At 40.5% G+C, this 27,639-nt stretch overlaps 1 protein-coding gene and 1 non-coding gene across 4 annotated transcripts; both read left to right on the forward strand.

The window, feature by feature from the left end:
- Positions 1 to 648: 648 nt before the first annotated feature.
- CCAR1 (cell division cycle and apoptosis regulator 1) lies at positions 649 to 27,639 on the forward strand. Of its 3 annotated transcripts, none has more exons than XM_088669533.1 (25): positions 649 to 1,666; positions 2,036 to 2,156; positions 4,013 to 4,185; positions 7,408 to 7,452; positions 9,468 to 9,500; positions 10,630 to 10,823; positions 10,955 to 11,069; positions 11,156 to 11,348; positions 13,236 to 13,365; positions 13,599 to 13,760; positions 15,616 to 15,841; positions 16,388 to 16,501; positions 17,678 to 17,844; positions 18,580 to 18,790; positions 19,624 to 19,707; positions 20,039 to 20,224; positions 21,003 to 21,194; positions 22,140 to 22,373; positions 23,054 to 23,165; positions 23,545 to 23,627; positions 24,068 to 24,214; positions 24,628 to 24,748; positions 25,206 to 25,391; positions 25,708 to 25,913; positions 27,104 to 27,639. In XM_088669533.1, the coding sequence occupies exons 2-25, from the start codon at positions 2,084 to 2,086 to the stop codon at positions 27,155 to 27,157; spliced, it is 3,441 nt and encodes a 1,146-aa protein (XP_088525659.1). In that variant the 5' UTR covers positions 649 to 1,666; positions 2,036 to 2,083; the 3' UTR covers positions 27,158 to 27,639. The 3 variants fall into 3 exon arrangements, with proteins under 3 accessions (XP_088525659.1, XP_034993689.3, XP_034993691.3); XM_035137798.3 differs by having other exon boundaries at positions 649 to 741; XM_035137800.3 differs by having other exon boundaries at positions 649 to 741; positions 9,474 to 9,500.
- Positions 17,265 to 17,328, forward strand: LOC118096676 (small nucleolar RNA SNORD98). Its single transcript, XR_004693955.1, has one exon. It is a non-coding gene; the product is annotated as a small nucleolar RNA SNORD98 (small nucleolar RNA).

Below are 27,639 nucleotides of genomic sequence, written 5' to 3' on the forward strand. Positions count from 1 at the left end.
ATTAAACTATAGTATCGGCGGTTGGGGAGAAAATGTGAAGTATTCCCCTGGCATGACAGTGCGCATTTGAGCACTAGAAATTTAGAAGGTTAGTCCAAACCTATAAATATTAAAACTAACATTTCGTTTTCTATTTTGGGCTCGTGATTTTTCAACGCCTGGGGTGCATTCTGAGCTTCAGGTAGGCAGCGGGCGTCAGGAAGCGTTTCTGTTTGCATCATGGCAGCGCAGAATCTGAGGCGCTTCTTTAGGCCCGGACTTTTCAACCTCGACATTCGCTCAAGGTGCCTACTCTGCTGCCCGACAGTAAGATGGCGCTGCTGTTATGACCCGCCAAGCAAAGTGGCGACGGAATACTACGTAATGCAAATCGAATGACGGCTTTCCTCATAGGATTCTTCGCTCCTCGATCGTGAGAGAGAGTGAGTGTGTGTGTGTGTGTGTGTGTGCTTCCTTTGACGCATGCGCGCTGTTACTTCCCTTCCTTGTTTTGGAGACTGCGACCCCATCCTCCCGGAGCACGTGTGTGAGAGAGAGGGGCGGAGAAATCTCACTTCGAGACGTCACCGAGGTGCGCGGCGCCCGAGTGAATCACCCCCTCCAACCCGTCCGCGCTCGCGCTTCACTTCGACGCATGCGCCGTGCCTCGATTATCTGTGTGCGCGGGGTGTCGGAGGGGGTGGGGAATGTGCCGGAGGAGTTTGAAATGGCCCCTGTGAGCCCCTATTCGGCCCGCGCCAGGTAAAGGGTCGTCGGGGTTGAGGCGCGTCAAAGGCGCCAAGGCCGGGTTGGCCGTTTCAGAAGTGACGAGCCTTGAGGTTTCCGACAGCGGCCCTTGGGCGGGCTGGGCAATGCGAGAGAGGGAGGCTCTTCTCCCGGGCGGCAGGCAGGCCTCGGCCTCTCATTGTTGTTGCGGGAGAGGAGGAGGAGGAGGCGCGTCTCCCGCGCTGCTTTCTCCTCGGGCCCCGGTCCCTCTACCTGAGGAAGAGGAGGAAGAGCGAGCGGGCTAGCTGGCAGTTTCGCCCTCCAAGGCTTCTTGTTTGTGCCCCCGCCGTCCCTCCCTCCCTCCACCTCTTCTCGCCCCCCACCCCGCGTGTCTCGCATTCATGGGGAGCGCGAGAGCCACCCAAGAGTTACTTCTTTGTTTCACTCCGTGAATTTCCTCCACTCGCATTCTCTCGTTCCATATTTGTAGGCCTTCTTTGTGTGCCCCCCCCCACCAGGTATCCCATTAAATACAATATATCTTCCATCCTACCGGTGAGGTTTTCTTTGCAAGTGGTTCACACAGGACCATTGGACGTGTGATTGCTAAGAAGCGAGTCGGATTGAGCTCAGTTAAACTGGCTGTCAGGTGTTCGCGACCTCAGTCTGCCTACGCGCAGGTTTCTAGTGGACGTTGCTTTTTCTCTCTCCCGCGCTAACTTCTCGGGAAACTTCCGTTTTCAAGAGATTGCTTTTCATCTTTATTCTCCGTATACATATTGCTTTGGAATGCAGTCTTCGTTTCTGTCTCAGGCTAAGTGCTTCAGTATGTATACCTGACATTTTTCCTGCTGCCAGACTCTGAATTTTTTCGTGCAGCAGCTCCAGTCGCTGGACCCCCCCCCCCGTTGAACATCGTTGATATTTACAGTGCAAAGACCTGCCATTTTAGAGTTTGCAGGTCAGTTAAACTTCTGTGAACAAAGCGATAGCGTTGCTGTTGGTCAGGGGCCATATTATGTTGCAGATGCATCCACACCTTGAAAGATGAGCTTCTAGAAGTCTTAGTTACAGCTACGTATTGCACTTTTGTCACAAACCAGGTTTCTTTATGCATTTTCTTAGAACATCCAGGTGTTTATTTGCCTGTGACTTTTGTGCAATCCTTCCCAACCAAAGGTTAGTTTAATAATTGTACTGTTAATTTACTTTCTCAAGATGTTATTTGCCACATCACACATTGAAAACCAGGCTTTCTAATCTGGAATAGACTTGCATTAAAATAATTTAAGTGTTAGTGTGGCTTTCATAAAGTTATTTATTTTGATAGGTCACAGTTGTAGAAGACTAAAACAGCAAAAGAATTTCGTCGCTCGCCATGGCTCAGTTTGGAGGACAGAAGAATCCCCCTTGGGCTACCCAGTTTACAGCCACTGCAGTATCTCAGCCAGGTCAGCGTTTATTTTAATTTTTAACTAGTAACTATTGCCTTAGCTTCAATCTGACATTCTGCAAGGTTCCATACTTTTTGTCAGAGGAAACCAAAATAAAATGAATAGTTCAAAATGTTTTAATTGATAAATTGGATTGATTAAAATGCTTTGTCCAGCCAACAAGGTGATCCTGTTTAATTAGCAGAACTATTTTTTTTAAAAAAATATTTTTAATAAGTTCATTAAAATGCATGCCATCAAACACCTTAAATGAATAATTTATTCTGTGACAGATGAGGAATGCTTCTTCTAAGATTTTGCCACACATATGCATTATCATAAAGATGGTGTGCCTTTTTCTTTAGTACTATTTATTTTTCATATGCATATATATGTGGATTTAATAATTTTATCTAGGTGACATCCCTAAAACTCAGCAGTTCTTAAATGTAGCATTGTGTTTATATGAAAAGGGCAGGAAATTTGCTTTGAATACATCATGTATTAACATATTGGTGCCCCTGTTATACATAGACTGGATTTAGCTTGAATAGCAAGTAGCATATTTTGTTAGTTGTTGAGCTAACTAAGCTTTGCAATATACCACATTCAAGCAAGTATTAAAACAGGAATGCTACATTTCTTCAGAAGCATGGTTTTCTTCCTTGTTCCCAAGGTGGTTTTTTGCTGCTTCAAAGGGAAGAACCTGATAAATTTTACAGACTTGTGCCTTCAGCTGGTATTTTTCCAACTCTGTTTTCAAAGTTTCTGTAAGTCTTAAGAGCATGAAGTTCAAGGCTAAGAATGCTTAGCTGAACACATCAGAGTTGGTCTAATATATGGTCATTTTACAAATGATATGTTGTTTCTGTTGGTGCCCCTAGGTAAGATGGAAATAAAATTGAATGAGATCTAAATTACAGAAGCTTGAATGACCAGTAAAATTTGAGAATGAGCCGTTTTAACTGTGAGGCCTGAAATGAAATGAAATTGTTAATTGCATAATTATTTCGGGGCGCATGTACAGCTTTTCTTCCATGATCATGACGAGGCCTAGATGCTGATACTAAGCCCAATTCATATACCATGTTATTTACCATGTTATAGTTTCTCTTCTTTCCTCTCCCCTGCTGGCAATAGCAGGTGCTTGCATACTCTAATGGTGCATCAGTTTTCAGCTCCATTTTTATTCTACATATATTTTTTAACAATTGTTTGAATAAATGCAGAATGATTTATATCACATACTGTTTTGTTAATTGTTAAGTAGCACATTATATCTTTAAATAGTTAAGTTACAGTTTGATACATCAGCCAGTATTGCATTTATTTTCCTCAAAATGTTTCTTCTATGGCTTCAAAAGATCCAGAATTCATCTATATTTAGCATCAGATGATTAAGTTTGCAATGTGGTTTGAAAATGGTCTGTGATCTGGCACTCCAAGAAGTCCTGGCATAAAGCATACTCCATTCTTAATATCCTATAACTGAATATACCTATTAGCTTTAAGGCTAGGTTTTTATTATTGCTCTCAGTTTTATGTTCAAAGTGAGGAGTTGTTGAGGACTCCGTTGTTTTGTTGCTTTGGATCTATTCTGCCAACTGTGTGTGTTCGGCCGCATGAAACATGAGCTATAATATTCTTTGGCTCTAAACTAAAGAAAAGTTGAACCTTTGCTGCATTTGAACAGCAGCTCCTATATAAAAAGTGCATGTGCTGTATATTGGTGTGCAAAGAAGAGTCATTTCCTCACAAGCTCTGACTTACAGGAGGAAATCCTTAGTGCTGTTAAAGCCCATGTTTGACCATGATGAGACTGTACTACCCACCCCAAACTAAGATGTCCTAATGCTTAAATCCTACATTTTCAGCTGCTCTTGGTGTTCAGCAACCATCCTTACTTGGAGCATCTCCTACAATATATACACAACAAACTGCATTAGCAGCAGCAGGCCTCAGTACTCAGACACCAACAAACTATCAACTCAGTCAGACAGCTGCTTTACAACAGCAAGCTGCAGCCGCAGCAGCCGCATTACAGCAGGTAAATGGAATTGCATCTCCTGACTCCCATTTTTGTGCAGCCAGTGAGTGGCAACTTCAGTAAAACAAGCTGAGGTCCAGATAAACGTTATAATCTGCTTTGAGATTTTTATTTGTAAAATGACTTCACTATTGTTTAGATACTGAATGTTACATAGTTTTTATGTAGCCTGTCATGTCTATGGCTTTCTTGTAGTTATTACACTGAGCCTCTGTTTGGTGTTCTCAAAATAAATAGGGAAATCTTTTAGTAGGGACAAATGTTATTTGTTAGTGGCTTTCTCTAACAATGGGTACCCAAAAAGACGTTCAGTAATGGAAAAGCTAATAAAACACTAAATCACAATTCTGTAAACGAGAGTAAAAACTAGTGATGCGTCAAATTTTAATGCTTAAAACATTTTTTTGGGAGAAAAGTGGGTTTTCAAGAGATTTGGCAAGTCCCTAAACACATTCTTAGTGGCTTTCCCTAGTTCTTAAGTATGTTCATGGTTATTGTTATTATTTGTTAGTCATTTTATACAAAACTCTCAAACATGATATGCTGCTGCTGTAGCATAATTTCGTTCCCCACAGTATTATCTTCACTATAGCAACATGATTGGATTTGGCTATGTGATGATGTCACTGAACGTATCGCAGCCCTCACATTGCTTTTATTCTTGAGGAAAAGAAGAAACATTTGCCTATTGCAAAAGCAATTAGTCTGATGTTCCCAGCCAAACGATGCTGGTGATTTCTTGATGCACAGTACTGGCAAGCAATGACTTGTGTCCTGATCCAGTTCTATTTATATATTAAATTTGTACCCCACCTTTCATAGTTATGTGTGACCAGTTGCAACAGAATATAGATGAGCATGCGCGTCCTATTGATAATGTAGTGTAGATCAACTGCATCTGTATGCAGATGTTGTCCTTACCACTGTTTTCAATGGGATGTATTTCCAAATGTGTGGATATTCTGTTATAACTAGATATAACAAACTGATATATTTGCAAACTGAAACTAGATTTGAGTGAAGGAGTGTTGGCCTAATTCACCTTCACATATTTGCAAAGTGGTGTGAAAAATTGCAGAAAAGTAGGGGGCACTCTTCACGGGTTGAAAAGGTTCGTGCAAGGCTCCTTTTGCTTGCCACTAATAAAATTATTACAGAATATCTGTCCTCTGTGGTTTAACACAAATTAGGTCAAACTAGTATGTTTTGATGAACCAGACTATTTAATCTGCTGCTGGCATAACTGGGTGTTGTGATCTTGCGAACCTCCTGCTCATTTCATTAAGGGTTGCTTATGGATATTTCATAGCAGGTTGTACTCGGCATACCGTGTTTCCCCCTTTTTAAGACGTAGTCATAAAGTAAGCCATGGCAGGATTTTTAAGCATTTGAGAAATATAAGACATACCCCGAAAATAAGACATACTTCCACACCGCGGAAACCAACCCCCACAGGCACCTCCACTCACAGAGTCACTCCTTGCAGCCGGCACTGCAGGAGCGCGCTCAGTTGTGAAGCCATGCTCCAGTCAGCTGTTCTGCAGCACTCCGACGCAGCGGAGGCGGCAAGCACGGGGAAGAAAATGGCGTTTAAAAATGCCATTTAAGAGGACCCTGTTTCTTGTCTCCCTGAGGGCAGCGGTCCCGGTGGCGGGCAGCCCCTCTGCCGCAGGAAGACACTGTAAAGTCTCCCTGGAAGAAGCAGTGAGCCCAGCTCCTCGATTCGGCGCCGCTGCGTCTCCAGCATTTTCTCTATGTTCTTGAGTTCTCCACGGCCCGGTTGGGGCTCTCCGAGCCGGGCACCCCGGGGCCGCCCCCCCCCGCTCCCCCGTCCATAGAGAGTGAGAGGAAGAGGGGCGCGCGGGCACATGGCGCAGCGCAGCGGCCGGGGCCCCCAGCTCCTGATCGCGGCAAAGGGCACCACCCCGCACCAGCTACGGACCTGCCCCGCAGCCCGCCGAGGGCTGCCGGGCTACGGCAACCATCCTGCCTGCGGGAGCCTCGGGGAAAGAGCCTGCGGGAGCGCGAGGAAGAGCCGCTACTGCCGCTGCTGCAGAGGCACTGCGAGCGCGCCGCCCGGCGAGCCCAGGGCGAGCTCCAGCCCTGCGGGAGGGGCCAGGCACGGAGCAAAGGGGCGACACCGGAGGGTGGCCTCGATGAATCCCGGCCTGGCGGGCCATCTCCCGGCAGACTCGAGCACAGCCCGCCGCTGAAGGAGGCGCCGAGCGAGAGTCCTCAAGGCTGAAGCACTAAGGAAGGGCTCGCGCTTCCCCTTCTCCCTCCCTACCACCGGCGCGCGCTCCCCTGGGGAGGGGGAAGGGGTCAGGGGTGTTCAGATCACGATCTGGAGAGAAAGGGGCGTCAGGGGCGGGGAGGGGAAAGGTTGCATGGAGTTTGGTTGGGGCGCTCCCTTGGCAACAAAGTTTCCCGAGGCCCAAGACACATCAGAGAAGATGTCTGCAGCTGCAAAGGCAACTGCAAAAACCCTCTCCTTAATTTCTGGCTTGGCTGCGAGGGAAAGCGTCAGCACTGATTTTGGGTGCCGTTAAAGGCGACATGTTGAGAGATGCGCGCTATGAGGGGCAGGAAGCAAAAACTCCTGTGAAGTTCCCCTGCACAAGCACCCTCGAAAGGAGCCACCAGTCGCTGCATCCTGGGAGAAGCGTGGTGTTGCTCCTTCCTCGCCATCTCCAGGGGTGAGGGAGAGGAAAGCCCCCTTTCCTTGACAGCCACTGGGGTCCGATATGGGGGAGTGTTTGCCCACAGACGGCAGCTTGTTTGCCATCTCTTGTCGGTGGCAGATGGCTGGCTTTCTCCTTCCTCCCTCCCTCCCCACGCATGGGTGTGTGTGTGTACCGTAAAAACTGTATCGGTAATAATAATAAAAAGACATCCCACCAAAAGTAAGCCACCCTGTGTTTTTTTGAGAAAAAAATGTTATAAGACGGTGTCTTAAAAAAGGGGAAACACGGTATGTTAAATTAGTTCATGTTATAATATCTAGACTGATTTTTTAAAAAAACAATAAAAGCTTTTCAGAGAAGATACAATACTGTTTTGTTCAGCTGATGAAATAATAGAAATTCAAGTATCTGGGTTTTTTGTCTTAAACTTTATTTCTACATGTTGGTTTTGCCATATTTACATTTCTCTGAGAATGTAGTATACAGATATATCTTTTTGGAATACTGTCTAGTTATCAATTCTGATTCTTTTTTTCAGCAATATTCACAACCACAGCAGACCCTCTATAGTGTACAACAGCAGGTTTGTTCACCTCTTTGTGTGCATATTGTCAGTCTCTTATTTGCTCTGTCTGAATCAGTCCATAGTCTTCCAGTTCTGGATGATAGCCCAAAATATGTATTTTAGTTTTATGTCGTTAAATACAGAAATGATTTAAATGTTCACATTAAACGACATGTAAAATCATTGGTCCACCAATATATCTCCCTACTTAACTTAGCCTCACTTTAACATATCCTCCAACACTCATAACATGGTGGGGGATTCAACAATGAAGTCTTATATTCCTCCCCCCAGTGTCACATCAGACTGAACTATTTCAATATATGCTAACAAATTGTAAGACCATGTACTTTTTTAAAAACACACACACACACACACACACACACACACACACACACACCCCACTGTATTTTCCCCACCCAAATAGCTACCTTCTCATAGTGGGTTGTATCCAACACTGCTGTTCTGCTAGCACAGCAGACTTCTGCTTGCTCAATGGAATTTTCCCCTTTTATCTCTTTGAGCCTCCCTGCCCACAACCTCAGAATCTGCTCCAGAGAGTTGGAAGACAATTCAGAGCAGATTCTGAGGGCATGTGGGGAGAGGAAGAGGAAGGGAAAGTCTCCTTGTGTGAGCAAATCTCTGCAAATGCAGTGTGGTATGCAACCCTATGTGTGCAAATTGCTGTGCCCTTATATTTAAATCTCTACAGAACTGTAGTGACTTAACTAAGGAATCCTGGAAGCTGTTTTTCTGCTGTGATGAAACTGATCTATATTGTTGTCAAAAAAAGCTTTATTTGCCTGTTGCAAAAGCAATTAGTCTGATGTTCCCAGCCAAACGATGCTGGTGATTTCTTGATGCACAGTACTGGCAAGCATTACTCTTTGAGAAGAGTAAGGAGGAGACAGAAGTTGGTCTGAGCACAGCAATGAGGGAAGTGGATATACCCCAACCCATATTGTCCTGGATAGTAAGAAGGGGGAGGATTGGTCTTGCCTTATCCTTTGTATCACATCTTCCCACTGAACCTCAGCCATTGGGGCAATTCAGAATGGGCAACAAAATGGAGGCACATTATAATCTAGAATTTGTGGACGGGATAACTATATTGGTAGTGTTGGGAAATGTGCTTTCAAGGACTCATCTTTGGACAATAGACGTCTGTTGTTGATACATGGCGATCTTGCCCTGCCACTGCCATTTATAGTCTTGATTCATCCCATATTACATAAAGGGGAAAATCCCAAACCCCAGCCACTGGCCTGTGTGGTTTTATGGAGTTGTGGAGCCACTGCTGTATCCACAGCCCTACCATGCCAGGGCAAAAGTTGTGGGGGTAGGGTGATAGCTGCAGGAGCCTGAACATGACGCAGTCTGATGCCATCACACAATGGTAATGATATCTGCTCAGGATCCAACATACCCTGGGCCAGCTCAGCCCACCCCACCTCCAGAATGCTCAATTTAGGTACCTTCTGCTGGCTCCTGCTGGTGGGGGCCATGCTAGTAAAAGGTAAAGGTACCCCTGACCTTTAGGTCCAGTCACGAACGACTCTGGGGTTGCACACTCATCTCGCTCTATAGGCCGAGGGAGCCGGCGTTTGTCCGCAGACAGCTTCCGGGTCATGTGGCCAGCATGACTAAGCCGCTTCTGGCGAACCAGAGCAGTGCACGAAAACTGCATTCCTTCCATACACCCATTCTGGCAGCAAAGTGATGCTTCTGTCCTCCTGGTGGTGGCAGCCGGTGGAATACCAGTATTGCTGAGCAGAGGGACAACACCTAATTCATCCCTTCTGAGCCTAGCACAAGGGGAGTTTGGACTGCTCTACAAGAGAGGAAAGCTAAGTGTTGGCCAAAACTATATAAAGAGCAGCTATTGTACAGTATAGATAAATAATATGCTAGAATGCAGGTATAGGCAATCATGAAAACATTTTGCAGCTATTTCTTAAAGCTAAATATGGCTAAAGAGGAAGCTGGACTTGCACAAAGCATAAAAACTAATTCATGGTCTTGTATTTTTTAAGTTGCAGCAACCTCAGCAAACTCTTCTAACCCAGGTTAGTTTTATTAAAGCTTTCATCACTATATAATAAATTTGCCTCTCCACTTGTCAGCTCTGCTTTTGTTTAAAGTTTTAAACATAATTGTACCTCTCATGTAATACAGACAATTGGTAGTTCAGTCCAATGTGTTCTTTATCCCTTTGATTACCTCCACCTCCCAAACCAAAATATGTGCCCTTGTAGTTCTACTTCTTCATGTTATAGAGAGAGATTAATTTTATGTCATTAGAAGGGGTATTTCTAATGCATATTTTCTCTTAGACTTCTTGATGCTTTTCAGTTTTTAGATATTTACACCAATGCTTAAGACTGGAAACTGCTATTCTGTGTACACTTACTAGGAAGTAATCTATTGAATATGATGAAATTTACTTTTAAGTAAACCTGCATAGGATTGTGCTGTAAGTAGTATATAGATATTTGAAGAGACTTTTCTTAGGACAGGAAAGTAATTATTTTATGTTTATAAAAAGTAGTGGACAAAGGGTACATACAGCCCCCCCCCAGGGCAGCCTATATTACCCTTGAAAATTCTGAAACATTTTGCAGCAATGTAAGATACTCATTCATATTTTTGTCTGTGTGCTAGTCTTTCAGAAAAAAATCTAAACATATATTTCAATGTGCATAACCACTTTAGGGAGGTCAAAATATAGCAATGGAAAGGAATAGGAAAGAATAGGTCGCCGAGAAGATAATTGACACAAATTAAATAATAGAAGCAAAATTTGAAATCTGGAAATGTTCTTGGAAAACATTTGATTACATAGCAACTGAAAAACAATATCTGCTTCCAGATCATGATTGGTGCTAGTCTGAAGGCATTTCTGTGTTCTGATGTGCATTTACAGTTTTAATGTTTGAGGTTATTTTTATAGAAATACAAATAAGCCTACAGTTTGAGGAAATGATTTGGAAGAAATGGCTACCATAATAAGCAGGTGGGGTTTCTGATATATTGGTTGAACCAGCTTGTGCAATTTAAAAAACATTTTAAATATTGAATTTTAAATTGTTAGGACCTGATGGTGAATAATGGGTAATTATTATTATCATTATTTCAGCCATACTATTTAGAAGATTGTCAATGCTTACATAATTTTGTGTTTTATTTTGCACACAGCCAGCTGTGGCACTGCCAACAAGCCTTAGCCTGTCTACTCCTCAGCCAGCAGCACAGATAACTGTTTCTTATCCAGCACCTCGGTCAAGTCAGCAGCAGAGCCAACCACAGAAGCAGCGTGTCTTTACTGGAGTAGTTACCAAGCTACATGACACATTTGGTTTTGTGGATGAAGATGTATTCTTCCAGCTCAGGTTACTTAATTCTACCATATGTGGACAAGTGGTGGTACTGATAAAATGCATGAAAAATAATACAGAGAAAGAAGTTTATCGAGAATTATGGTAGTGTGACATCTAATCATGTGACTCTTTTCATTTTGCAGTGCTGTGAAAGGGAAGAGTCCTCAAGTAGGGGACAGAGTTTTGGTAGAAGCAACATATAACCCTAATATGCCTTTCAAATGGAATGCACAGAGAATTCAGACTCTACCAAATCAGGTATATACAGCCATTCAGTCTGACTCTTGTTGGCACCTTCAGTGTAAAGCTGATTCACAAGTTTTTCCTGTTTTCCACCTCATTAGAACCAGACTCAAACCCAGCCTTTACTCAAGACTCCTCCACCTGTACTTCAGCCTATGGCACAGCAGACTGCATTCAGTGTGCAGCCGCAGCCACAGCCACAGTCGCTGTTACAGGCACAGATATCAGCGGCTTCTATTACACCTTTGCTTCAGACACAACCGCAGCCTTTGTTACAACAGCCACAGCAGAAAGGTATTTCTTGTTTGAGGTTATTTTAATACTTGACATTTATTGGATGCTTTCTTTTAAAGAAAAAAATGTAGAAGAATATAACTTACTGAATAGTGTCAAAGCTATATGGACTTCAGTTTACCTTGTAGCTGTAGTACAAGAGAGATGCTGCATTCTGAAGTCAGAACAAACCATGATTTGTTGTGATGGGAACTTTAGGCTTGCGTATTCCCACACACGCAGGGTATGGTCGTTAAAGCTTCCAATTGCTGTTTGTAACTACAATTTCCAATTTTATCCCAGTACGGAAAACTGTTTTTACAAACCATGGTTATTTAACCAGGTTCAATTCTCATTTAACTAGCTTTGATATGTACAAACCACACATTTCCATATTCAGATGAAATGGGAAACTGTCCTGTTGCAAACTGCAACGGGAAGCCTTGTGTGCAAAAAGGTGGGAATGTAGCCCATAAACCTGACATTCACCACAGCACATTCTCATAACGTTAAACTGGTTTATTATAGCATTGGAATGTAGAACCCAGCCACACATTTTGTAATATTCTGTGATTAATTTATAAAAAGTTGTAGCACCAGAATTCATAATCACTTTGTGGTTACTTCTTGCATAAAATAGGTTAGCATTAGGGCTGGTAAATTGACTAGTTCTGTGGTTTCTGAAGAGGTAAATAAAAAAGATGGGTGTCATTCATATAGAGCCTTAACCTTCAAGAGAATCTGCTTAGTGTCTACATAGAAACTGTTGATGTTTTGGACTTTACTTGAGTAATCTGAACTAAGGAGAAGTTACCTTGTTTGGTTTGGTTTTAAATCTGCTTTGCCTGCATGTTCTTTCTTAGGCTCCTGCTCTGTGATTTTGTATTTGCTTGCACTATTTCTGAGGCTCATCCTGTTGTGTGACATCTGGCAAAATTGCATGCTGTTATATGCTCTAGTAGACATTTTCTTGAGTACTGTTGCTCAGTCTTCTTTCCTACAGCTTGAGTCTAATCTAGACCTCTTTTCCTTTGCTGCAGAGAACTGTGGATTGTCCAGTTGATGAGAGTAACCTCTGTTTGTTGTACATGTTGTAGTTTATGGCATTGCCCTCTCACAGTGCTTAATGAGGCAATCATTGTGGTGGTATAGCAACAGAAATAATAGATTGTTGATGATTTCAGGGCCAGTTCAGACTACTTGGCAAATAGTTGTGATCCTTTTCGCCCATCATGTGTGTTCTTGTGAACATCTGTAATGCTTGAGGGCAAGCTGCATGTCTCTGGATGCTGCATGTAGTCACTGCCTGATTACGTGAACTTGCTTCCCTATCAAATATTGAGAAGTGTTAAGAAGTGGACAAACAGCCTCAAAGTGAGGACTGGCCCTCAGAATAAATAGCAAGAGCAGTATTTTGTTGAAATGGACACTGATTTACACCCCACTGCTGGAAACTGAATGGTTGCGTCAAAATCTTCCAGCATGTTAATATTTTATGAGTAATGTAGGTTTAAAGCATTCAATCAATATAATGGTCTCTAGAACCATTTTGTTCAGAGTTGTGTCCCTCCCCTTCAATTCTGTTAAAGTGAAACTAGCTGCATATCCCAGTATGATGAGGCTTGCATTGAGGAAGAAAAATTCATCATCTCCCTATATAATTTGAAGAGTTAAATGAATGCATCCCATTGGATTAAATATGAGAAACCTCATGTTGCTTATACCTATTGTTATTAGCTGATAGTTGGATTGTTGACACATTCATTTCTACAAAACAAATGAGCAAATGTTCTATGCTATAAAAAAGCATGAAAATGGATAGTCCAACAAATAAGCTACATTTTTGTGTTATAATTTGCTTACTGATATGAAATTCTTAAGAACTTGTGGGATTTTTTATCCTCCTAGCTGGTTTGCTACAGCCCCCTGTTCGAATAGTTTCACAGCCTCAGCCAGCACGGAGATTAGATCCACCACCCAGATTTTCGGGGCGAAATGACAGAGGAGACCCCATGGCTAACAGAAAAGATGACAGAAGGTGTGATACAAAAATTCCTCTCAATTTTCTGTACATATTAGAGAGAGAAAATAATTTAAGTATTTGAAGTTTGAATGTAAGCACTGTTCAGTTTTGTTAATGATGATTTGAGAATGGAAGTTCTGTATGTTTTGATGTTTGTTGCTGTTGGTTCTAGAGTTATATGCATGTGAGCTCTGTGTTCATAATGGTAGACGCTAAAACAAGACATTTATATTTCACACATGGTTAAGTCGTGAAAGGGAGCGTGAGAGGCGTAGGTCACGGGAAAGATCACCCCAGAGAAAACGCTCTAGAGAAAGATCACCTCGGAGAGAGAGGGAACGATCGCCCCGAAGACCCCGACGTGTTGTACCCCGTTACACAGTCCAGTTTTCCAAGTTTTCATTAGACTGGTATGTTGTCTTAGTGTCAAATTGCAATTTCATATTTTTCTGTGGAAGGTATCTCACTGCCGTAAAATTAGCATGCATTAAATAAACCCAAGAGATTGAAACATAGCTTCATTTTTGTTGACTTTAAAGTTACTTAATGTAACTCACAGTTTTACTTGAATGTTGTTCTTTCCCCACCTTCCCCCATCCACTGTAGACAGAATATTGTGTGCAAATTAAGGAGATGTGCTTTTTAAACTTTCAGCTGCACAATGCCCCTCTTTGTATTACACGTTTTTACAAGTGTGTGGGGTGGCTGTGGACATTGTGCAGGAATTTTGGAGCAAGATAAGTTGCAAAGTGGAGAGCTGAAACAGCTAACCTGGCAATAAAGTATTAGCTAATCTGTAAGATGTTGCAAGTTGGGTGCAGAATTCAGTGCTTTCAGAATCTCAACTTTAATTTGAAAGAACGTGTTTCTCATCCTTGAAGGGGTGAACGAAGGCTTGAAAATGTGAAGGGAATGCAGTATTTTCATGACTGGTGCAGACTGTAGAATTCTGAGAAATCTATGGTACCTTATTATATGATACATTATATGTTATATACGCCTTAATAGTGTACTTTGCAGATTATCATGATAAAACAGGGAGCTTCTGCCCAACCTATCTGTACCTCGGCTAAAGCCTGATCAGGGCTGGACTGTAGTGATTTCCATTTACTCTGACAGTTGCCTAACTGTTCAACGGCTTCTGGAGAAGCAACTTACCCTAAAACAAAAAATGGTGTTGGTTGAGTTTATTTGTTTGTTTGTTGACTAATTAAAACATTTTTTGAGATTTCTGATACTTGATAAAAGTTTAATGGCAATGACAAAAAAGTACCTTAGCTTCTACAAAGGGCTGAGCCAAACTTTTGTGAGTCTTGATTTTTGTTTCAAAATTTGCATGTTCTGTTTTAGAGAACGTTCCAGCAAGCAAAAATAAATAAATAAAAAATGCACAAAATTAAGTTAGTGTCCACATCCTGGAAGAAAAATACAGTAAAAGCTCTGAGCTCTGCGAAAGCCTCCAAAGGCTGGCTTTTGATGTTCTAAAGAACTGTGCAGTGTTGCAGCTACCTGCAGCCCATTGGGCACAGTTCAGGGGAAGCTCTTTGGCCTTGAGAAAAAAGGAGCTTTCCAAACAACAGTTGCTGGAAACCACAGGAGCAGAAGAGTGCTCTTGTGCTCATGTTCTGCTCCCTGGTTTCCCAAAGGCCTTTGGTTGACATAGATAGTCTGGACTAGGTGGGCCACTAGCCTGATCCAGCAGCCTCATCGTATGTTCCTATGTGCTCTGCAATCCCTGAGTATGTATGATCAAACAGAGGAAGTTCCCTGACATGAACAAACTAAAGCTTATGCAGAGTTCCTTTCCATATACAACTTGAGCATTTGCTCTTCCACCCAACCACAAACCCTTGTGACTGTAATAATGTGGGCTAGAGCTGAGCTCTTGCCAGTCACATGTGCAGGAGATTGTCCAACTCCTTTGCTCCCAAGGCTTGGGAGCTTCCTGAGCTGTGCCCACTGTGCTAGCTCAGTGACGGCAGTTTCCCAGAGCCTTAAAAACCAGCTTTTGTTTTGTTTGTCCATTTGTTTCACACAGCTCTATATAAACAGATTAGAATTGAGGACTTGGATGAAAAACAGACAATACTACAAGGAGCAGTAAAATCCACACACAAAATGGAGCTGCTTTTCAGTAATGTCAAAAGTAGCACAAGTATAAAAAGAATGTTTGAGCTCAGTTCTCATTCTACATCTTGCTACAAATTTGTTTTTAAGCCCCAGCTCTTTTTATTGTTGTAAAATATATTTTCTTACTGTTTAAAGCCTTAGCTGTGATATGATGGAACTGAGACGACGATATCAGAACTTGTACATCCCAAGTGACTTCTTTGATGCTCAGTTTACATGGGTGGATGCATTTCCGATGTCAAGACCATTTCAGCTAGGAAACTACTGCAATTTCTATGTAATGCATAGAGAGGTAGATCCTTTGGATAAGAACACTTCTATACTGGATCCACCAGATGCCGATCATCTATACAGTGCAAAGGTATGTCTAACAACCTAAATCATTCCTGCTTGCATAGAAATGTTTGGAAATGCTTCTTTGAAGGGATTCCCATTGTCTTCTGTGCATAGGTTTTCAGTGATCACTTCATCGCAAATCTTGACTGAACAGTAAGCTCAGTTGGACCAGATTCGGTTTCAACTATTTTTTCCCCAGAGTGGGTGGCATCCTTCCAGGCATTCTTTAGTTGGGCCCTTGATTCATGTTGTGTGTGCATAAAAATCTTTGCAAGATTGCAACGAACTGTATATAGCAATTCAAGAAGCTTTGGATCTGCAGGCTACTTGCTAATTTAGACAAGTCTTATTTAGTGCTTTGGGCATGTTAGATGCTGTTAGAAATTTAAAATCAAGTGATGATTTCATTGAGATTTTTGGATATTTAACCCTTCAAAATAGGTGTATCTTTTTTGACTTTATGCATTATTCTAGTCCTATTGAGTTTAGCAGTTAAGGGTAAGATACCAAGCTTTGAATCATAGCTTCGTTATGTTGTCTTGTCTTTTTTTTTGTCATATTACTTTAACAGGTGATGCTCATGGCCAGTCCTAGCATGGAAGATCTCTATCACAAATCATGTGCTCTTGCTGAAGATCCACAAGAGCTCCGGGATGGTTTTCAACATCCCGCTAGACTCATTAAGGTAAAAATATGCATTTCTAGCAAACAAACATAAACTTACAAACTTTGCTGGAAAATTTATGCAGGTACAAGCTTTCCACATAGTTTTCTTTATGTTGGGAACATAGAATTCCTATATGGACACAAATAATTGCTTTTGAAATGTGTTTTATATATTATTCTTACAGGAGGTCCCCTGTAGTCTCCCATCCAAATTATTAACATGGTTTGCATGTTTTTTGCTTTCAGCACAGCTGAAGCATGTGGTACTTCCAAGCCATTCACAGGACTAGTTTCATTTTTAGAAAATGGACTTAGATCTGTTGCATTGGAGAAAGCCCTTTCCTTGTGCATGAGCAGGAGGAGAGAATATTATCGCCAATTCCCCCTGCTCCCAAACTGCTCTGGATCTTCCGTGAGACTTTGTTCACACAACAGAATCTTTAGATCCAAGCTAGTAAGGTGGTTTTTGTGTCTTGAAAGCAAATAACATCACCTTGAGATAAATGTTGTGGGGTTTTTTTCCCCCATAGACACTGTGAAACCATCAGTATAATCCTATGCATATTTACTGTGAAGCAAGTTCTCCTTTTATTCATTGGAACCTACTTCCAAGAAAATGCCTTCTTATGTTTCTGGCTAAAATTCTTTTAAACTCTCAAGGTTATGTCAATGAACGTTTATACAATTCTATAAGCCCCTGATTTTACAGTACAGAATATTATTTTAATCTCTTGTTTAAAGCATTTTTATCTGATGACAAACTGAAGTCTTGCAGAACGGATGAGTAATGATGTTTTATCCTATTCCATTACTGAAATTCACTGTGGAAAAAAATAAGCTGAACTCATTCTTGAGCAAGACTTAGGCTGCAAAACTGTATTCACTTACCTGGGACTATGCCCATGGTAGACATGTATAGAATTGTGCTGTCATTCTTGCAGATTAGGGATAACTGCTTGTGATGGCATGTAAACTGACAAACAGGTATGTGTAATTTTAATGGGTTTTATCCAATGCAGAATGGAATTAATCACTCTCCAGCGCATTGGGAGACTGTAGGGCATTCAGAAGAAGAAAGTGAAGTCCAGTTGAACAGTCGGAAATCATTGCAGCATAGGATTCTACCCTTTTTTTGCAGTTTGGATAATCTTTTTTTTCTTGGAAGGAAAGTGCTAAGTAGTCTTTTCTTCTCTAGTTTTTAGTGGGTATGAAAGGTAAAGATGAAGCCATGGCTATTGGTGGACACTGGTCTCCCTCACTGGATGGACCTGAGCCGGAGAAGGACCCATCTGTGCTGATTAAAACTGCCATCCGTTGTTGCAGGGCTCTAACAGGGATTGATTTAAGTGTATGCACACAATGGTAAGTACTACGTTCTTAAAAACATTTTGATGAAATAGCAGCATGCTTAAAATCTTCATGAAAATGATTTGTGCAAAATCAACCACTTCTTTATCAGCAGCTGGTAGTAGCTGTGCAGGCAAACTACTCAAAGTGATATCCTAGTTGACAACGCAAATGTGATTTTGGTGCCAAAAGGTTTGAAGAACAATGAACTTTAAATAATGTGTTTGTATTTGTTGTTTGAACTTTGCAATGCTTGTATGTTAAAATATTCTTTCATTTCACGCATAGCTGGAGGAGATCGCCAAGGAAACTTCATTTCATTATTCTCGTGTTTATAAACAATTAGATGTTTGGGGCAGCCATATTTTCTCTTGGTCGATTTACTACTTGTGTTAATCAGCTGTGAATCACTTTGTGAACGAGCACCTTCCACACAATAGATACAAAAAAAAAAGTTCGATTTTTATCTTTTATTTCCTCCCAAGTCAGATGAAATAGCACATTTTAGTGCCAAGTGCAAAAACAATTGCCTTCAGCTTTTTTAGTATTAAATTTATTCCCTAGCAGATGTCTTATAATGCATTGTACACAAGTTTTTCAAAGAGAACATATGGCTTTCATATTTTTTTTCTTTAGAAAAAATTCAGGTTGTCGCAGCAAAGTTGCTTTACTTGATGTGCTACAGTGATCTAGGCTCTGTAAAATGTATTGTAGAATTTTTTTTCCAACATGCTTCTTCCCTTGCAACAGGTACCGTTTTGCAGAGATTCGCTACCATCGCCCTGAGGAGACCCACAAGGGGCGTACGGTTCCAGCTCATGTGGAGACAGTGGTTTTATTTTTCCCGGATGTTTGGCATTGCCTTCCCACCCGCTCAGAGTGGGAAACCCTCTCCCGAGGATACAAGCAGCAGCTGGTCGAGAAGCTTCAGGGTGAACGCAAGGAGGCTGATGGAGAACAGGCACTGAACGCTAATCCCTTTTTCTATTTCTGCTTCTCACAGGCGCAGGAACACAGGCACAAAAATGCACACCACATGCTACACCGCAAACATACCTAGGAGGAACATAATTGGTAACAATGACTGGTAAACCAGCTTTCAGCAGTGTAGAACTTACTTGTGTTTAATTACAGCTAGTGTACCAACTTAAGTGTATACTGATGCAACAAGTGGAATTTAAGTTGTGCACTCCATGCACAAATTTTTGTAATCTTAGAACTAGTTGCTGGAATCTGGGACCAGTTATTGAGTTAAGATTTCAGTTTAAAAAGTTGTGTTAAGCATTTTGCTGTTCTACCCACACAAAAAAACTTTTAATTTTTCTCCCATGTGTTAGCCTTTTAAAATAATAATATTAATAATGATACTTTGAAATAGGCAAGACATTGAAATAACATAGATTAAAAGAATCTTATCTGGCTGGTTGGCAACTTGGTAAATGTAAAAAGGTCTAACAAAATGAGGAGTATTTTGGGTGGTTTGAAAATTGGGGGATAACACACACTGTGTGGTTGGTGGTGACCAGCAGTGTCTGTGTGTCCCCAATGATCTTTGTGTTGTTGTTCTTTATCACCCTTTTGTGTTTCACAGAGATGGCTCTTATTGGCTGATGAGAGAGGCACTGTTATAAACTAGTAGAATGTGTGTATGTGGCTTTGTTGAAATGGTAACTTTAGGAGAAGACTGTCTGATGAAACAGTTGTGGCCTTGCCCAGATCAGCTGCAGAATTTAAGAAAGAATCATATTCATTTTGAAGCTTTCTGAAAGATGATGACTTCATTTCATTTTTTAGGATGAAGAGGAGAAGGATGATGGGGAAGCAAAAGAGATTTCTACTCCTACTCATTGGTCCAAACTTGACCCAAAGGCAATGAAGGTAACCATAGCTGAAGACTTCAGGATGTTTACATTACATTACAAAGTTTTAGTAAATATTGTAGTATTGTTTCTTTTCTGAAGGTAGTACAGTTATTGAGAATTTGTGATGCTTTGATCTTTTTAAATGAGTGAAATCTTTGAAAATCACTGATACACATTATATTGGGGCAAATGTATCATGAATTTTAAAAAAATGAAGCTTTGTGATTTTTGCCAACATTTGCTTGCCTTATATTTCAGTAATTTGAGATGTGCTTGTCTCTGAATAGGTTTGATTATATAAATACTAAATTGTGAATTAAAGGCTCACTGTAATATTTATCAACTAGGTTAATGACTTACGCAAAGAATTAGAAAGCCGAACTCTTAGCTCAAAGGGCTTGAAATCCCAGCTGATAGCCCGACTAACAAAGCAACTCAAAGTGGAAGAGCAGAAGGAAGAACAGAAAGAATTGGAGAAGTCTGAAAAGGAAGATGAAGAGGAGGAAGAGAGGAAATCTGAAGATGACAAAGAGGTAGAAGTCTAGTGGATTTACTTAGGTAGAAAATGTTCACTAGTAAATGTTTAGTTCATTATTAAGCTGAACTTCAGGTGTGTTTGTGAGTGATAAGAAGATCTTCATGAGAGTAAGGTCTGATCTTATGCATGCATACTGTAGTGGTGGGGGCTGCTTTCTCATAACTTCTTGCCACACCAATCCAAAAGCCACAAGGTCTTGTCTCCAGTGTTACCTAGCCCCTGAGGGAAGGTAGTGGTAGCATGGGAAGGAGCTGCTAAGCCATTTATGTCTACATCTCTATTTACATTTGCATCTTCCTTGTTGCAACAAACATTGCTAGTGCTAAGAACACTAAATAACAGGGCTTGTTAAGTTACATTAGAGTTAAATACATTTCCAGCCACAACATAGTGCTGGTTAGGCCTTTGCTTTGTAGAGAAGAAGTATGCTCTCCTTTTCCTCAAATACAGGATACATCATCTCTCATCTCCTTATTCTTAGGTGTCTTAGGGTAAGAGAAATTGACCCGAGGATCTTGACCATTGAGTGAAAATTTGAACCTGGGTCTCCCCAGTCACTCCCACACCAGGCTGACTCTCCAGGTTCTGTCATGGAGTGCCCCAGCTAGCATGCATATAACATTCACATAGGGGAAGGGAATAGAAGTGTCCAGTAAACAACGGAGTATGTGGCTCTCCCCACTCCCCCTGCCTTTTCACCCCCCTCAAGAAGTAAATATTTAAAGTTCATACTCTGATGATTCCACTCCAAATTCCTTTTTCCAAATCTTTAGGAAGAAGAAAGGAAACGCTTAGAGGAAGTGGAACGCCAACGTCGAGAGAGGCGATACATCTTGCCTGATGAGCCAGCAATCATTGTGCATCCTAACTGGGCAGCCAAAAGTGGAAAGTTTGACTGCAGTATTATGTCTCTTAGTGTTCTTCTGGATTACAGGCTGGAGGATAACAAAGAGCATTCTTTTGAGGTCATCTCTTCACCTAACTTTCTCCCCTCACTATTTCTGAATAACTGCTTGTGTGATCACCCTTCTGATCACACAACATTGGATACAATTAATTAAGGTGCCCCTGTTCTCTTAAGAGTGCAGCCTCTCTGGCTTCAAGCTTTTAATTTTATGCCCCATCTTGGCTCTGTGATGAGACAGGGCCAGCTCAATTACTTACGTCAGATTAAGAAAAAATGACACTGTTTACCAGCAGTACAACTGTAAAACCTCCATTCATTTGAATTGGATTTGCACCAAGCTAGACTTCTGTGCTCCTGTTACAGTAAATAAATTATGACAATTGTATCCCTCTCTTCTACTGTAGCCTGGCACCATACATGCAGTGGCTTAGTGATCTTCAAGTGGGGCCTGCTTTATAAGAGAGTTGAACTTTGCCATGGAATCAGGGGATATAGTTGGTCAACTCCTTATTTTGTAACTTCAGCCTGCCTTTCTGTAAAATGAGGATATGGTGAATTTCCTCACTAAAATTTTGTTTAAGCAAAAGAAAAGATCGTAAAACTGCAGAATTTAAAGTGCCAGGTTAATTTTTTACTTCTGCATTCTTTTAATGAACAGGAATTTTGATATTATTGCTTATATTGAAGTTGAATATTATGTAACTGTTTTCTCAGGTGTTAATCACTTCTAGCAAAACCAGCAAAAAGTCTTGTAGCATGTTAAAGACTAATTTACTATGGCATGAGTTTTCATGGACAATAGTCCATTTTTTCAGATGTATAAAGTGTTATTTTGAGTTGTAGGTATGTTGAGGGTGGGGCATAGTACACAGTGAGGTAGAAGGAAATGAAATGCACGAAAGTACAAGCAGAGTTAATTACATTTTAACAAGATTATGCGAGCATACTGTTTGTAATTCTGTTTCGGTGCTTTGTTAATTCTAATTTGTTGCTTCTTGTGCAGGTTTCATTATTTGCTGAACTTTTCAATGAAATGCTTCAAAGGGACTTTGGTGTCCGAATATACAGATCCCTCTTGTCGCTTCCAGATAAGGAAGATAAAAAAGATAAAAAGAACAAAAAAGATGAGAAGAAAGAGAAAAAGGAAGAACGAGATGATGAAAATGATGACCCAAAGCCTAAAAGAAGAAAATCTGGAGATGAGAGAGAAAGAAAAGATGAGAGGGATGACAGGAAGGTTAGTGGCCATTAGAGGAAAGAACTAATCAGCTGATGGAATAAGAACGGTTTATGGAGGAAGGGCTTGTTCCTAAATTTCATCAGTTTTAATTTTATTTCTCATGCTGGTTAATTTTATCAGATCTTGCCTGATAGGAATTCTATAACTGATTTCTTCTCCTTAAAAGGAGTTCAAATTGTTACATGAAAAAATAAATCCTCCCCTACCCCAGACAATGACAACAACTGGAGCACTGCTTCAGCTTAATAATTTTCTGGCTATTGGTTCACTCTTCAGGGCAAATAGGAAATACAGAAACGTAAGCAATATCATCATCCGTTTTCAAGTCCTCTTGCTAGAGGAGTGGGATTGAATCCCAGATCTCTGTGATTTGTTTTAGAACGTTTTGCACCAAGGGTGAGATCCAGTGTTTTATGAATGGACTCCCTCTTCCTCTTCTCTCTGTGCACTCCAGAATCTGCTCCAGAGGGCTGGGGGTTCTTCTAGAGTGGATTTAGAGATATACAAGGGAGAACAGGGTAGAGGCGAAGAAGGGAGAGTCACATTACACAAGCAGAAACGGATTACCCAGTCGGGCAGACACAGTTGGATGTCACCCCCAATTTGTGTGGTTTGAAGGTTTTTTAATTACTGCTGCCAATCGTTGGATTGTGTTAATATTTGTGAACTAATTACAGAGAGAAGATAAGAAGAAGGATGATGCTAAAGATGAAGATGAAATGGAAGATGACAATAACCAAGAAGAATATGATCCAATGGAAGCAGAGGATGCTGAGGATGAAGATGATGGTATATGGGGATGATTACTCTAATTAAAAGGTGGCAGGTGCAGACAAGGGCAAAACTGCAGAGCCTTCTTGTTGCTCTTGTCGTGTTGATTTACACTAGTGGATTTGCAGTGAGTAACAGACTGTGTACAATACTTAGGTACATTTTGATGTGAAAATCCAATCTATAAAACTACAATTATTACTTAAGAATATTGAACCAAAGTGGTCCAGAAGAGAAATAATATCTTTGGCACATGTGTGTTAACAGAACTTCTGCTGTTTCTTTCTATGTTGTAAGATGCCCTTAGCATCACATGTCTCATTCTGAGATGTGTATAATAGCAGTATAAAGCACTAACATACTATGAATGTGCTGAAGGTGATGTTTGTTTCCATAGATAGGGATGATGAGGAAATGAACAGGCGAGATGACAGAAGAGAGGGAAACCGGCATTGCAAAGAGAGAGCTTCTAAAGATAAGGTATTTAGTGCTGTGAGTTGCTAACTGTGAATTGATGAAGATGCTAGATAACTGGGAAGGAATAGTCTGTCTGCCAAAACTGTCTTCATCAGTCTTAAGTTCTGTTTCCTGAAGGGTTTGTTTACTGGAGATAGTGTCAAAAATCAGTTGAGGTGAAAACTCTTTCCCTATTATGTAATATACTAGTAGCTCTGACCTGTAATCAGTGTGGGAACTAACTCCTGGAAACAGCTTCTGTCAGATCCTGCTGCTCCTATCTCTTGTCCTCATAAATTGTATAACCATCTATGAAAGTGTTTAGTGTTGTAGTGCTTTAGAAAAGTTATATAGATGCACATGCCTTTAAGGAAGCTGTACTTAACATGTTTTCTAATACTGAAATAACTAATGGATAATAAAAAAGGGAAAAAAGCCTTACTGTTATAAAATGTGTTTTTTAGGAAAGAGACAAAACACAGATGATAACTGTTAACCGCGATCTTCTGATGGCTTTCGTTTATTTTGATCAATGCCATTGTGGATACCTTCTAGAAAAGGATTTGGAAGAGATACTGTACACACTTGGACTGCATCTCTCACGAGCTCAGGTTTGTTGCTAAAGCTGTATGGGAATGAAGAAAAAGGAAGGCCTTGCAGTGCTCAGTCTGCATCACTGTTTTTTTCTCTGATTAACTGCAGTATAATAAAGAGAAATAAGACTTGTCCAGTCACTTTTTATACATCTGTATTTTCTTTGCTAGAGAAAAGGGAGGAAACAAGGGGGTGTTCATGATGGGGGAAAAAAAATGATAAAGTCCACATGCATACAGAAGAATTTTATTGTCAATAATTTATGTTAAATTACTCTATTGCTGTAAAATATTTCAAGCTTCGAGATTTGATTTTTTTTGGGGCTTTTTAAGGTATTTATATTGTAAAAATGTATTGCTTATATTATGCATGAGAATCATGCCTTTGTTGAGCACACCATTAATGTGAATTTGGTCTCCTGCTATCTTAGGTTAAGAAGCTGCTTAATAAGGTGGTGCTTCGTGAATCTTGCTTTTATAGAAAACTGACAGATACTTCTAAAGATGAAGAAAATCAAGAAGAAATTGAAACTCCACAGGAAGAAATGCTAGGTGACACAATTTTGTTAGCTATGAAGACATGTCAATCATTATGTATGGTGAAATATCTTGTACCTGTGTCACTTTAATAGCATGTACTCAGTGTGGTAGGTAGTAAAGCTGCAGTAGTGAAATTCAGAGAGGGGACCATTTTGAATGAGCAGAAGTCCCTGTGTGTTTGCACACGGCACATTTGGATCTCATCCTGGTTTTTTCCATATTTTGCCAACATGACGATCTCCACACTATGGACAATCTGAAAGTTTTTTGAGTGGAAATTTTATTCCTTATGTTGGGACTGAGGATGTGGGGGAGGGAAACATTTGTTTCACTCTTGGAATATGCAAGTACACTGGAATTCTTGAGAAAATGTGGGACGGTGGTAATTTTCTACTTCAGGAGTCTTGAAACTCACCAGACATGTCTGGTGGTGACGTTTATTTTAATGTTATTTCTTAACCCCCTATAGGAAACAGGCTGCTGCTACCATCACCTGCTATAAAACAAGAACCAAGAAGCTCAGAAGAAAACGTTGGCCTCATTGTTTACAATGGAGCTATGGTGGATGTAGGGAGTCTCTTGCAGAAACTAGAGAAGAGTGAAAAAGCCCGAGCTGAGATGGAACAAAAGCTTCAGTCACTAGAAGAAAAGACAGGTGGGAGAGTGAGCTTTGAATTATTGCTTCACACATTCAGAAAGGTTTATTATTAAAACTGAAAAATATTTTAAAGCCGAACAATTACAATGCCTATGAATTGGGTGGATGTATGAATACTCAGGTCTTCTGGTCTGAATAAAGAGGACACATCTTACCAAATCACATTACTACCAGTAGCTATGCTGGGTGATACAGCTGTATAATTAGGTACATAGCATCTTTAATGCTCTTTGTTCTGTAATGCTTGAAGTAATATAGAAAAACTGAAAGTGAAATATTAAGTGATTTAAAATCTCTTTTTGGGGGTTTTCAGATGAAGATGAAAAGACTATATTGAATTTGGAGAATCTGAATAAAGGTCTGTCTGCAGAACTTAAAGAAGTCAAAAAAGATGCTGGCCAGCTACAAGAGAATTTGAAGGCATCAGAAGATACAAATTTGCAGTTTGAGGGGCAGCTGAATAAGACAATAAAAAGTTTGGCTACAGTTATGGATGAAATACACAGTGTTCTTAAAAAGGTAAAGGTTTTTCTAAACCTGGGTGGGATTCAACTAATCTGTTGCGTGTGCACAGCAAGGCCTGCTTGTGCAACCAGACAAACTGCACTTTATTAAACTTTGCCTAACCATGGAGGTGCTGTGGCCTGGAGGATGTCCTGAGGACTGTATTTGGATCCTGGGCCTGAGGTTCCCCATCCCTGTGAAAGAGGTGTATAAGATTAGGCATTGCATGGAGAAACTGGGTCGGGAGAAGTTTTTTCTCCCCCTGTCATAATATTAGAACTCTTGGGTTCTAACGAAGCCGAATGTTGGACTATTTAGGACAAACACAAAGAAAGTACTTCACACAGTGCATGAAACTCTCTTCCCCCAAGAGGTAGTGATGGCCACTTTAAACAAGGATTAGAAAAATGCATGGAAAATAGAGCTATTGATGGCTTATGTTCCCCTCCACTCTTAAGAGGCAGCATGCCTCTGAATTCCAACTGCTGGGAATCAGAAGCGGAGAGAGTGCTGTTGTACTTAGATCTTGCTTTTAGATTTTCCATAGGCATCTGGTTGGTCACTGTGCTGGCCTGATCCAGCAGGGCTCTTCATATGTTTATATAATGAATACCCCCCTTCCATCAAAAAGCAAGCCTTAAAGAGACACTGATTGTTTACTTAGAGACCCCACTGTGGTTATTTAGTCAAGCCATATTGCAAGAGGAACAGTATAATCTATATCCTTTAGAGCCAATGGATACTGTCACACATGTGGAAGATAACACCCAAAAGAACTTCAAGAAATTGAAATATTGCTTCAGTTATATTATTTTCTTGCCAGCCCTGGCATTGAAAGTATGTTTGTGGGAGGGAGAGGGAAAGAAAGAAGGAGAAAGAGTGAGTGGTGGGTTTGGTTTTTGTCTCCTAGCATATTAAAAATGTGCAAATACCTGTGATTTCACATTATGTAAAAGAATAGTACTAGTATTTGCAACTATTGCAATCTGGTTTTCCTAGGTATTCATTTTAAGAGTATAGTGTCATAGTTTGGCACTTCAAGCACAAGACACAGAGATCCATGTTTATTAATCACTCAGTGGCTGATGACAGGTGATTAAAAATTGTACCTGCTGTTAGCATGGGAATAATGTTGTATATGAACAACATTGTATATGCTTCAGTTGATATAACCCTTCATTAGTGTATTTCGTCCTTTTCTACAGGATATTGTGAAGACTGAAGATCAGAAATCCAAAGAAAATGGAGCAAATGTATGACAAACTTGCTGCTGCTGTGGGGAATATGGTGTCACATAATGTAATATAAATCATGAAACTGGAGTGTATGAAAGTGGTGCATGTTTGATTTTAGTAGTATAAATACCTTAGTCCAAGCAAAGGATGTAAAAAGTTTTATAAATGTGCGAGCCTGCTTCAAAGCATTGCTTGTAATTCATAGCTCTCAATTTATTAGACACTCTTTGAGTGAAAATAATTTTGCATTGCAAATATGTTTTAGGGCAAACTTCGTTATAGTTTGAATGCTAATAAAGTTCATCAATTTAATGGAAAGTATGGTAGCAAGTATTTAATTATCAAATGTTTTCCTTTTAAAGTCTAGTGGAGACTGTTTTTCCATTATTTATAGAAATGCCATTCTTAGGTTTTTATTTCAGTCTAATTAGCCTTTTTAAATTCGGGTATAAATCATAGCATGCTGCTTAATTTTGCAAGTAAAGATTTTTAAAGAAAACCTTGAA

Source organism: Zootoca vivipara, chromosome 5 (assembly GCF_965207765.1).
Source record: "Zootoca vivipara chromosome 5, rZooViv2.hap1.1, whole genome shotgun sequence".
Taxonomy (NCBI): domain Eukaryota; kingdom Metazoa; phylum Chordata; class Lepidosauria; order Squamata; family Lacertidae; genus Zootoca; species Zootoca vivipara.

Bases quoted from the DNA above. Each gene is read 5' to 3' on its own strand.
- CCAR1 (XM_088669533.1), top strand. From the start codon at position 2,084: ATGGCTCAGTTTGGAGGACAGAAGAATCCCCCTTGGGCTACCCAGTTT. The intron at 13,366-13,598 runs GTGTGATACAAA...CACATGGTTAAG, and splicing joins AACAGAAAAGATGACAGAAG to TCGTGAAAGGGAGCGTGAGA. The intron at 18,791-19,623 runs GCACTGAACGCT...TTCATTTTTTAG, and splicing joins AGGAGGCTGATGGAGAACAG to GATGAAGAGGAGAAGGATGA.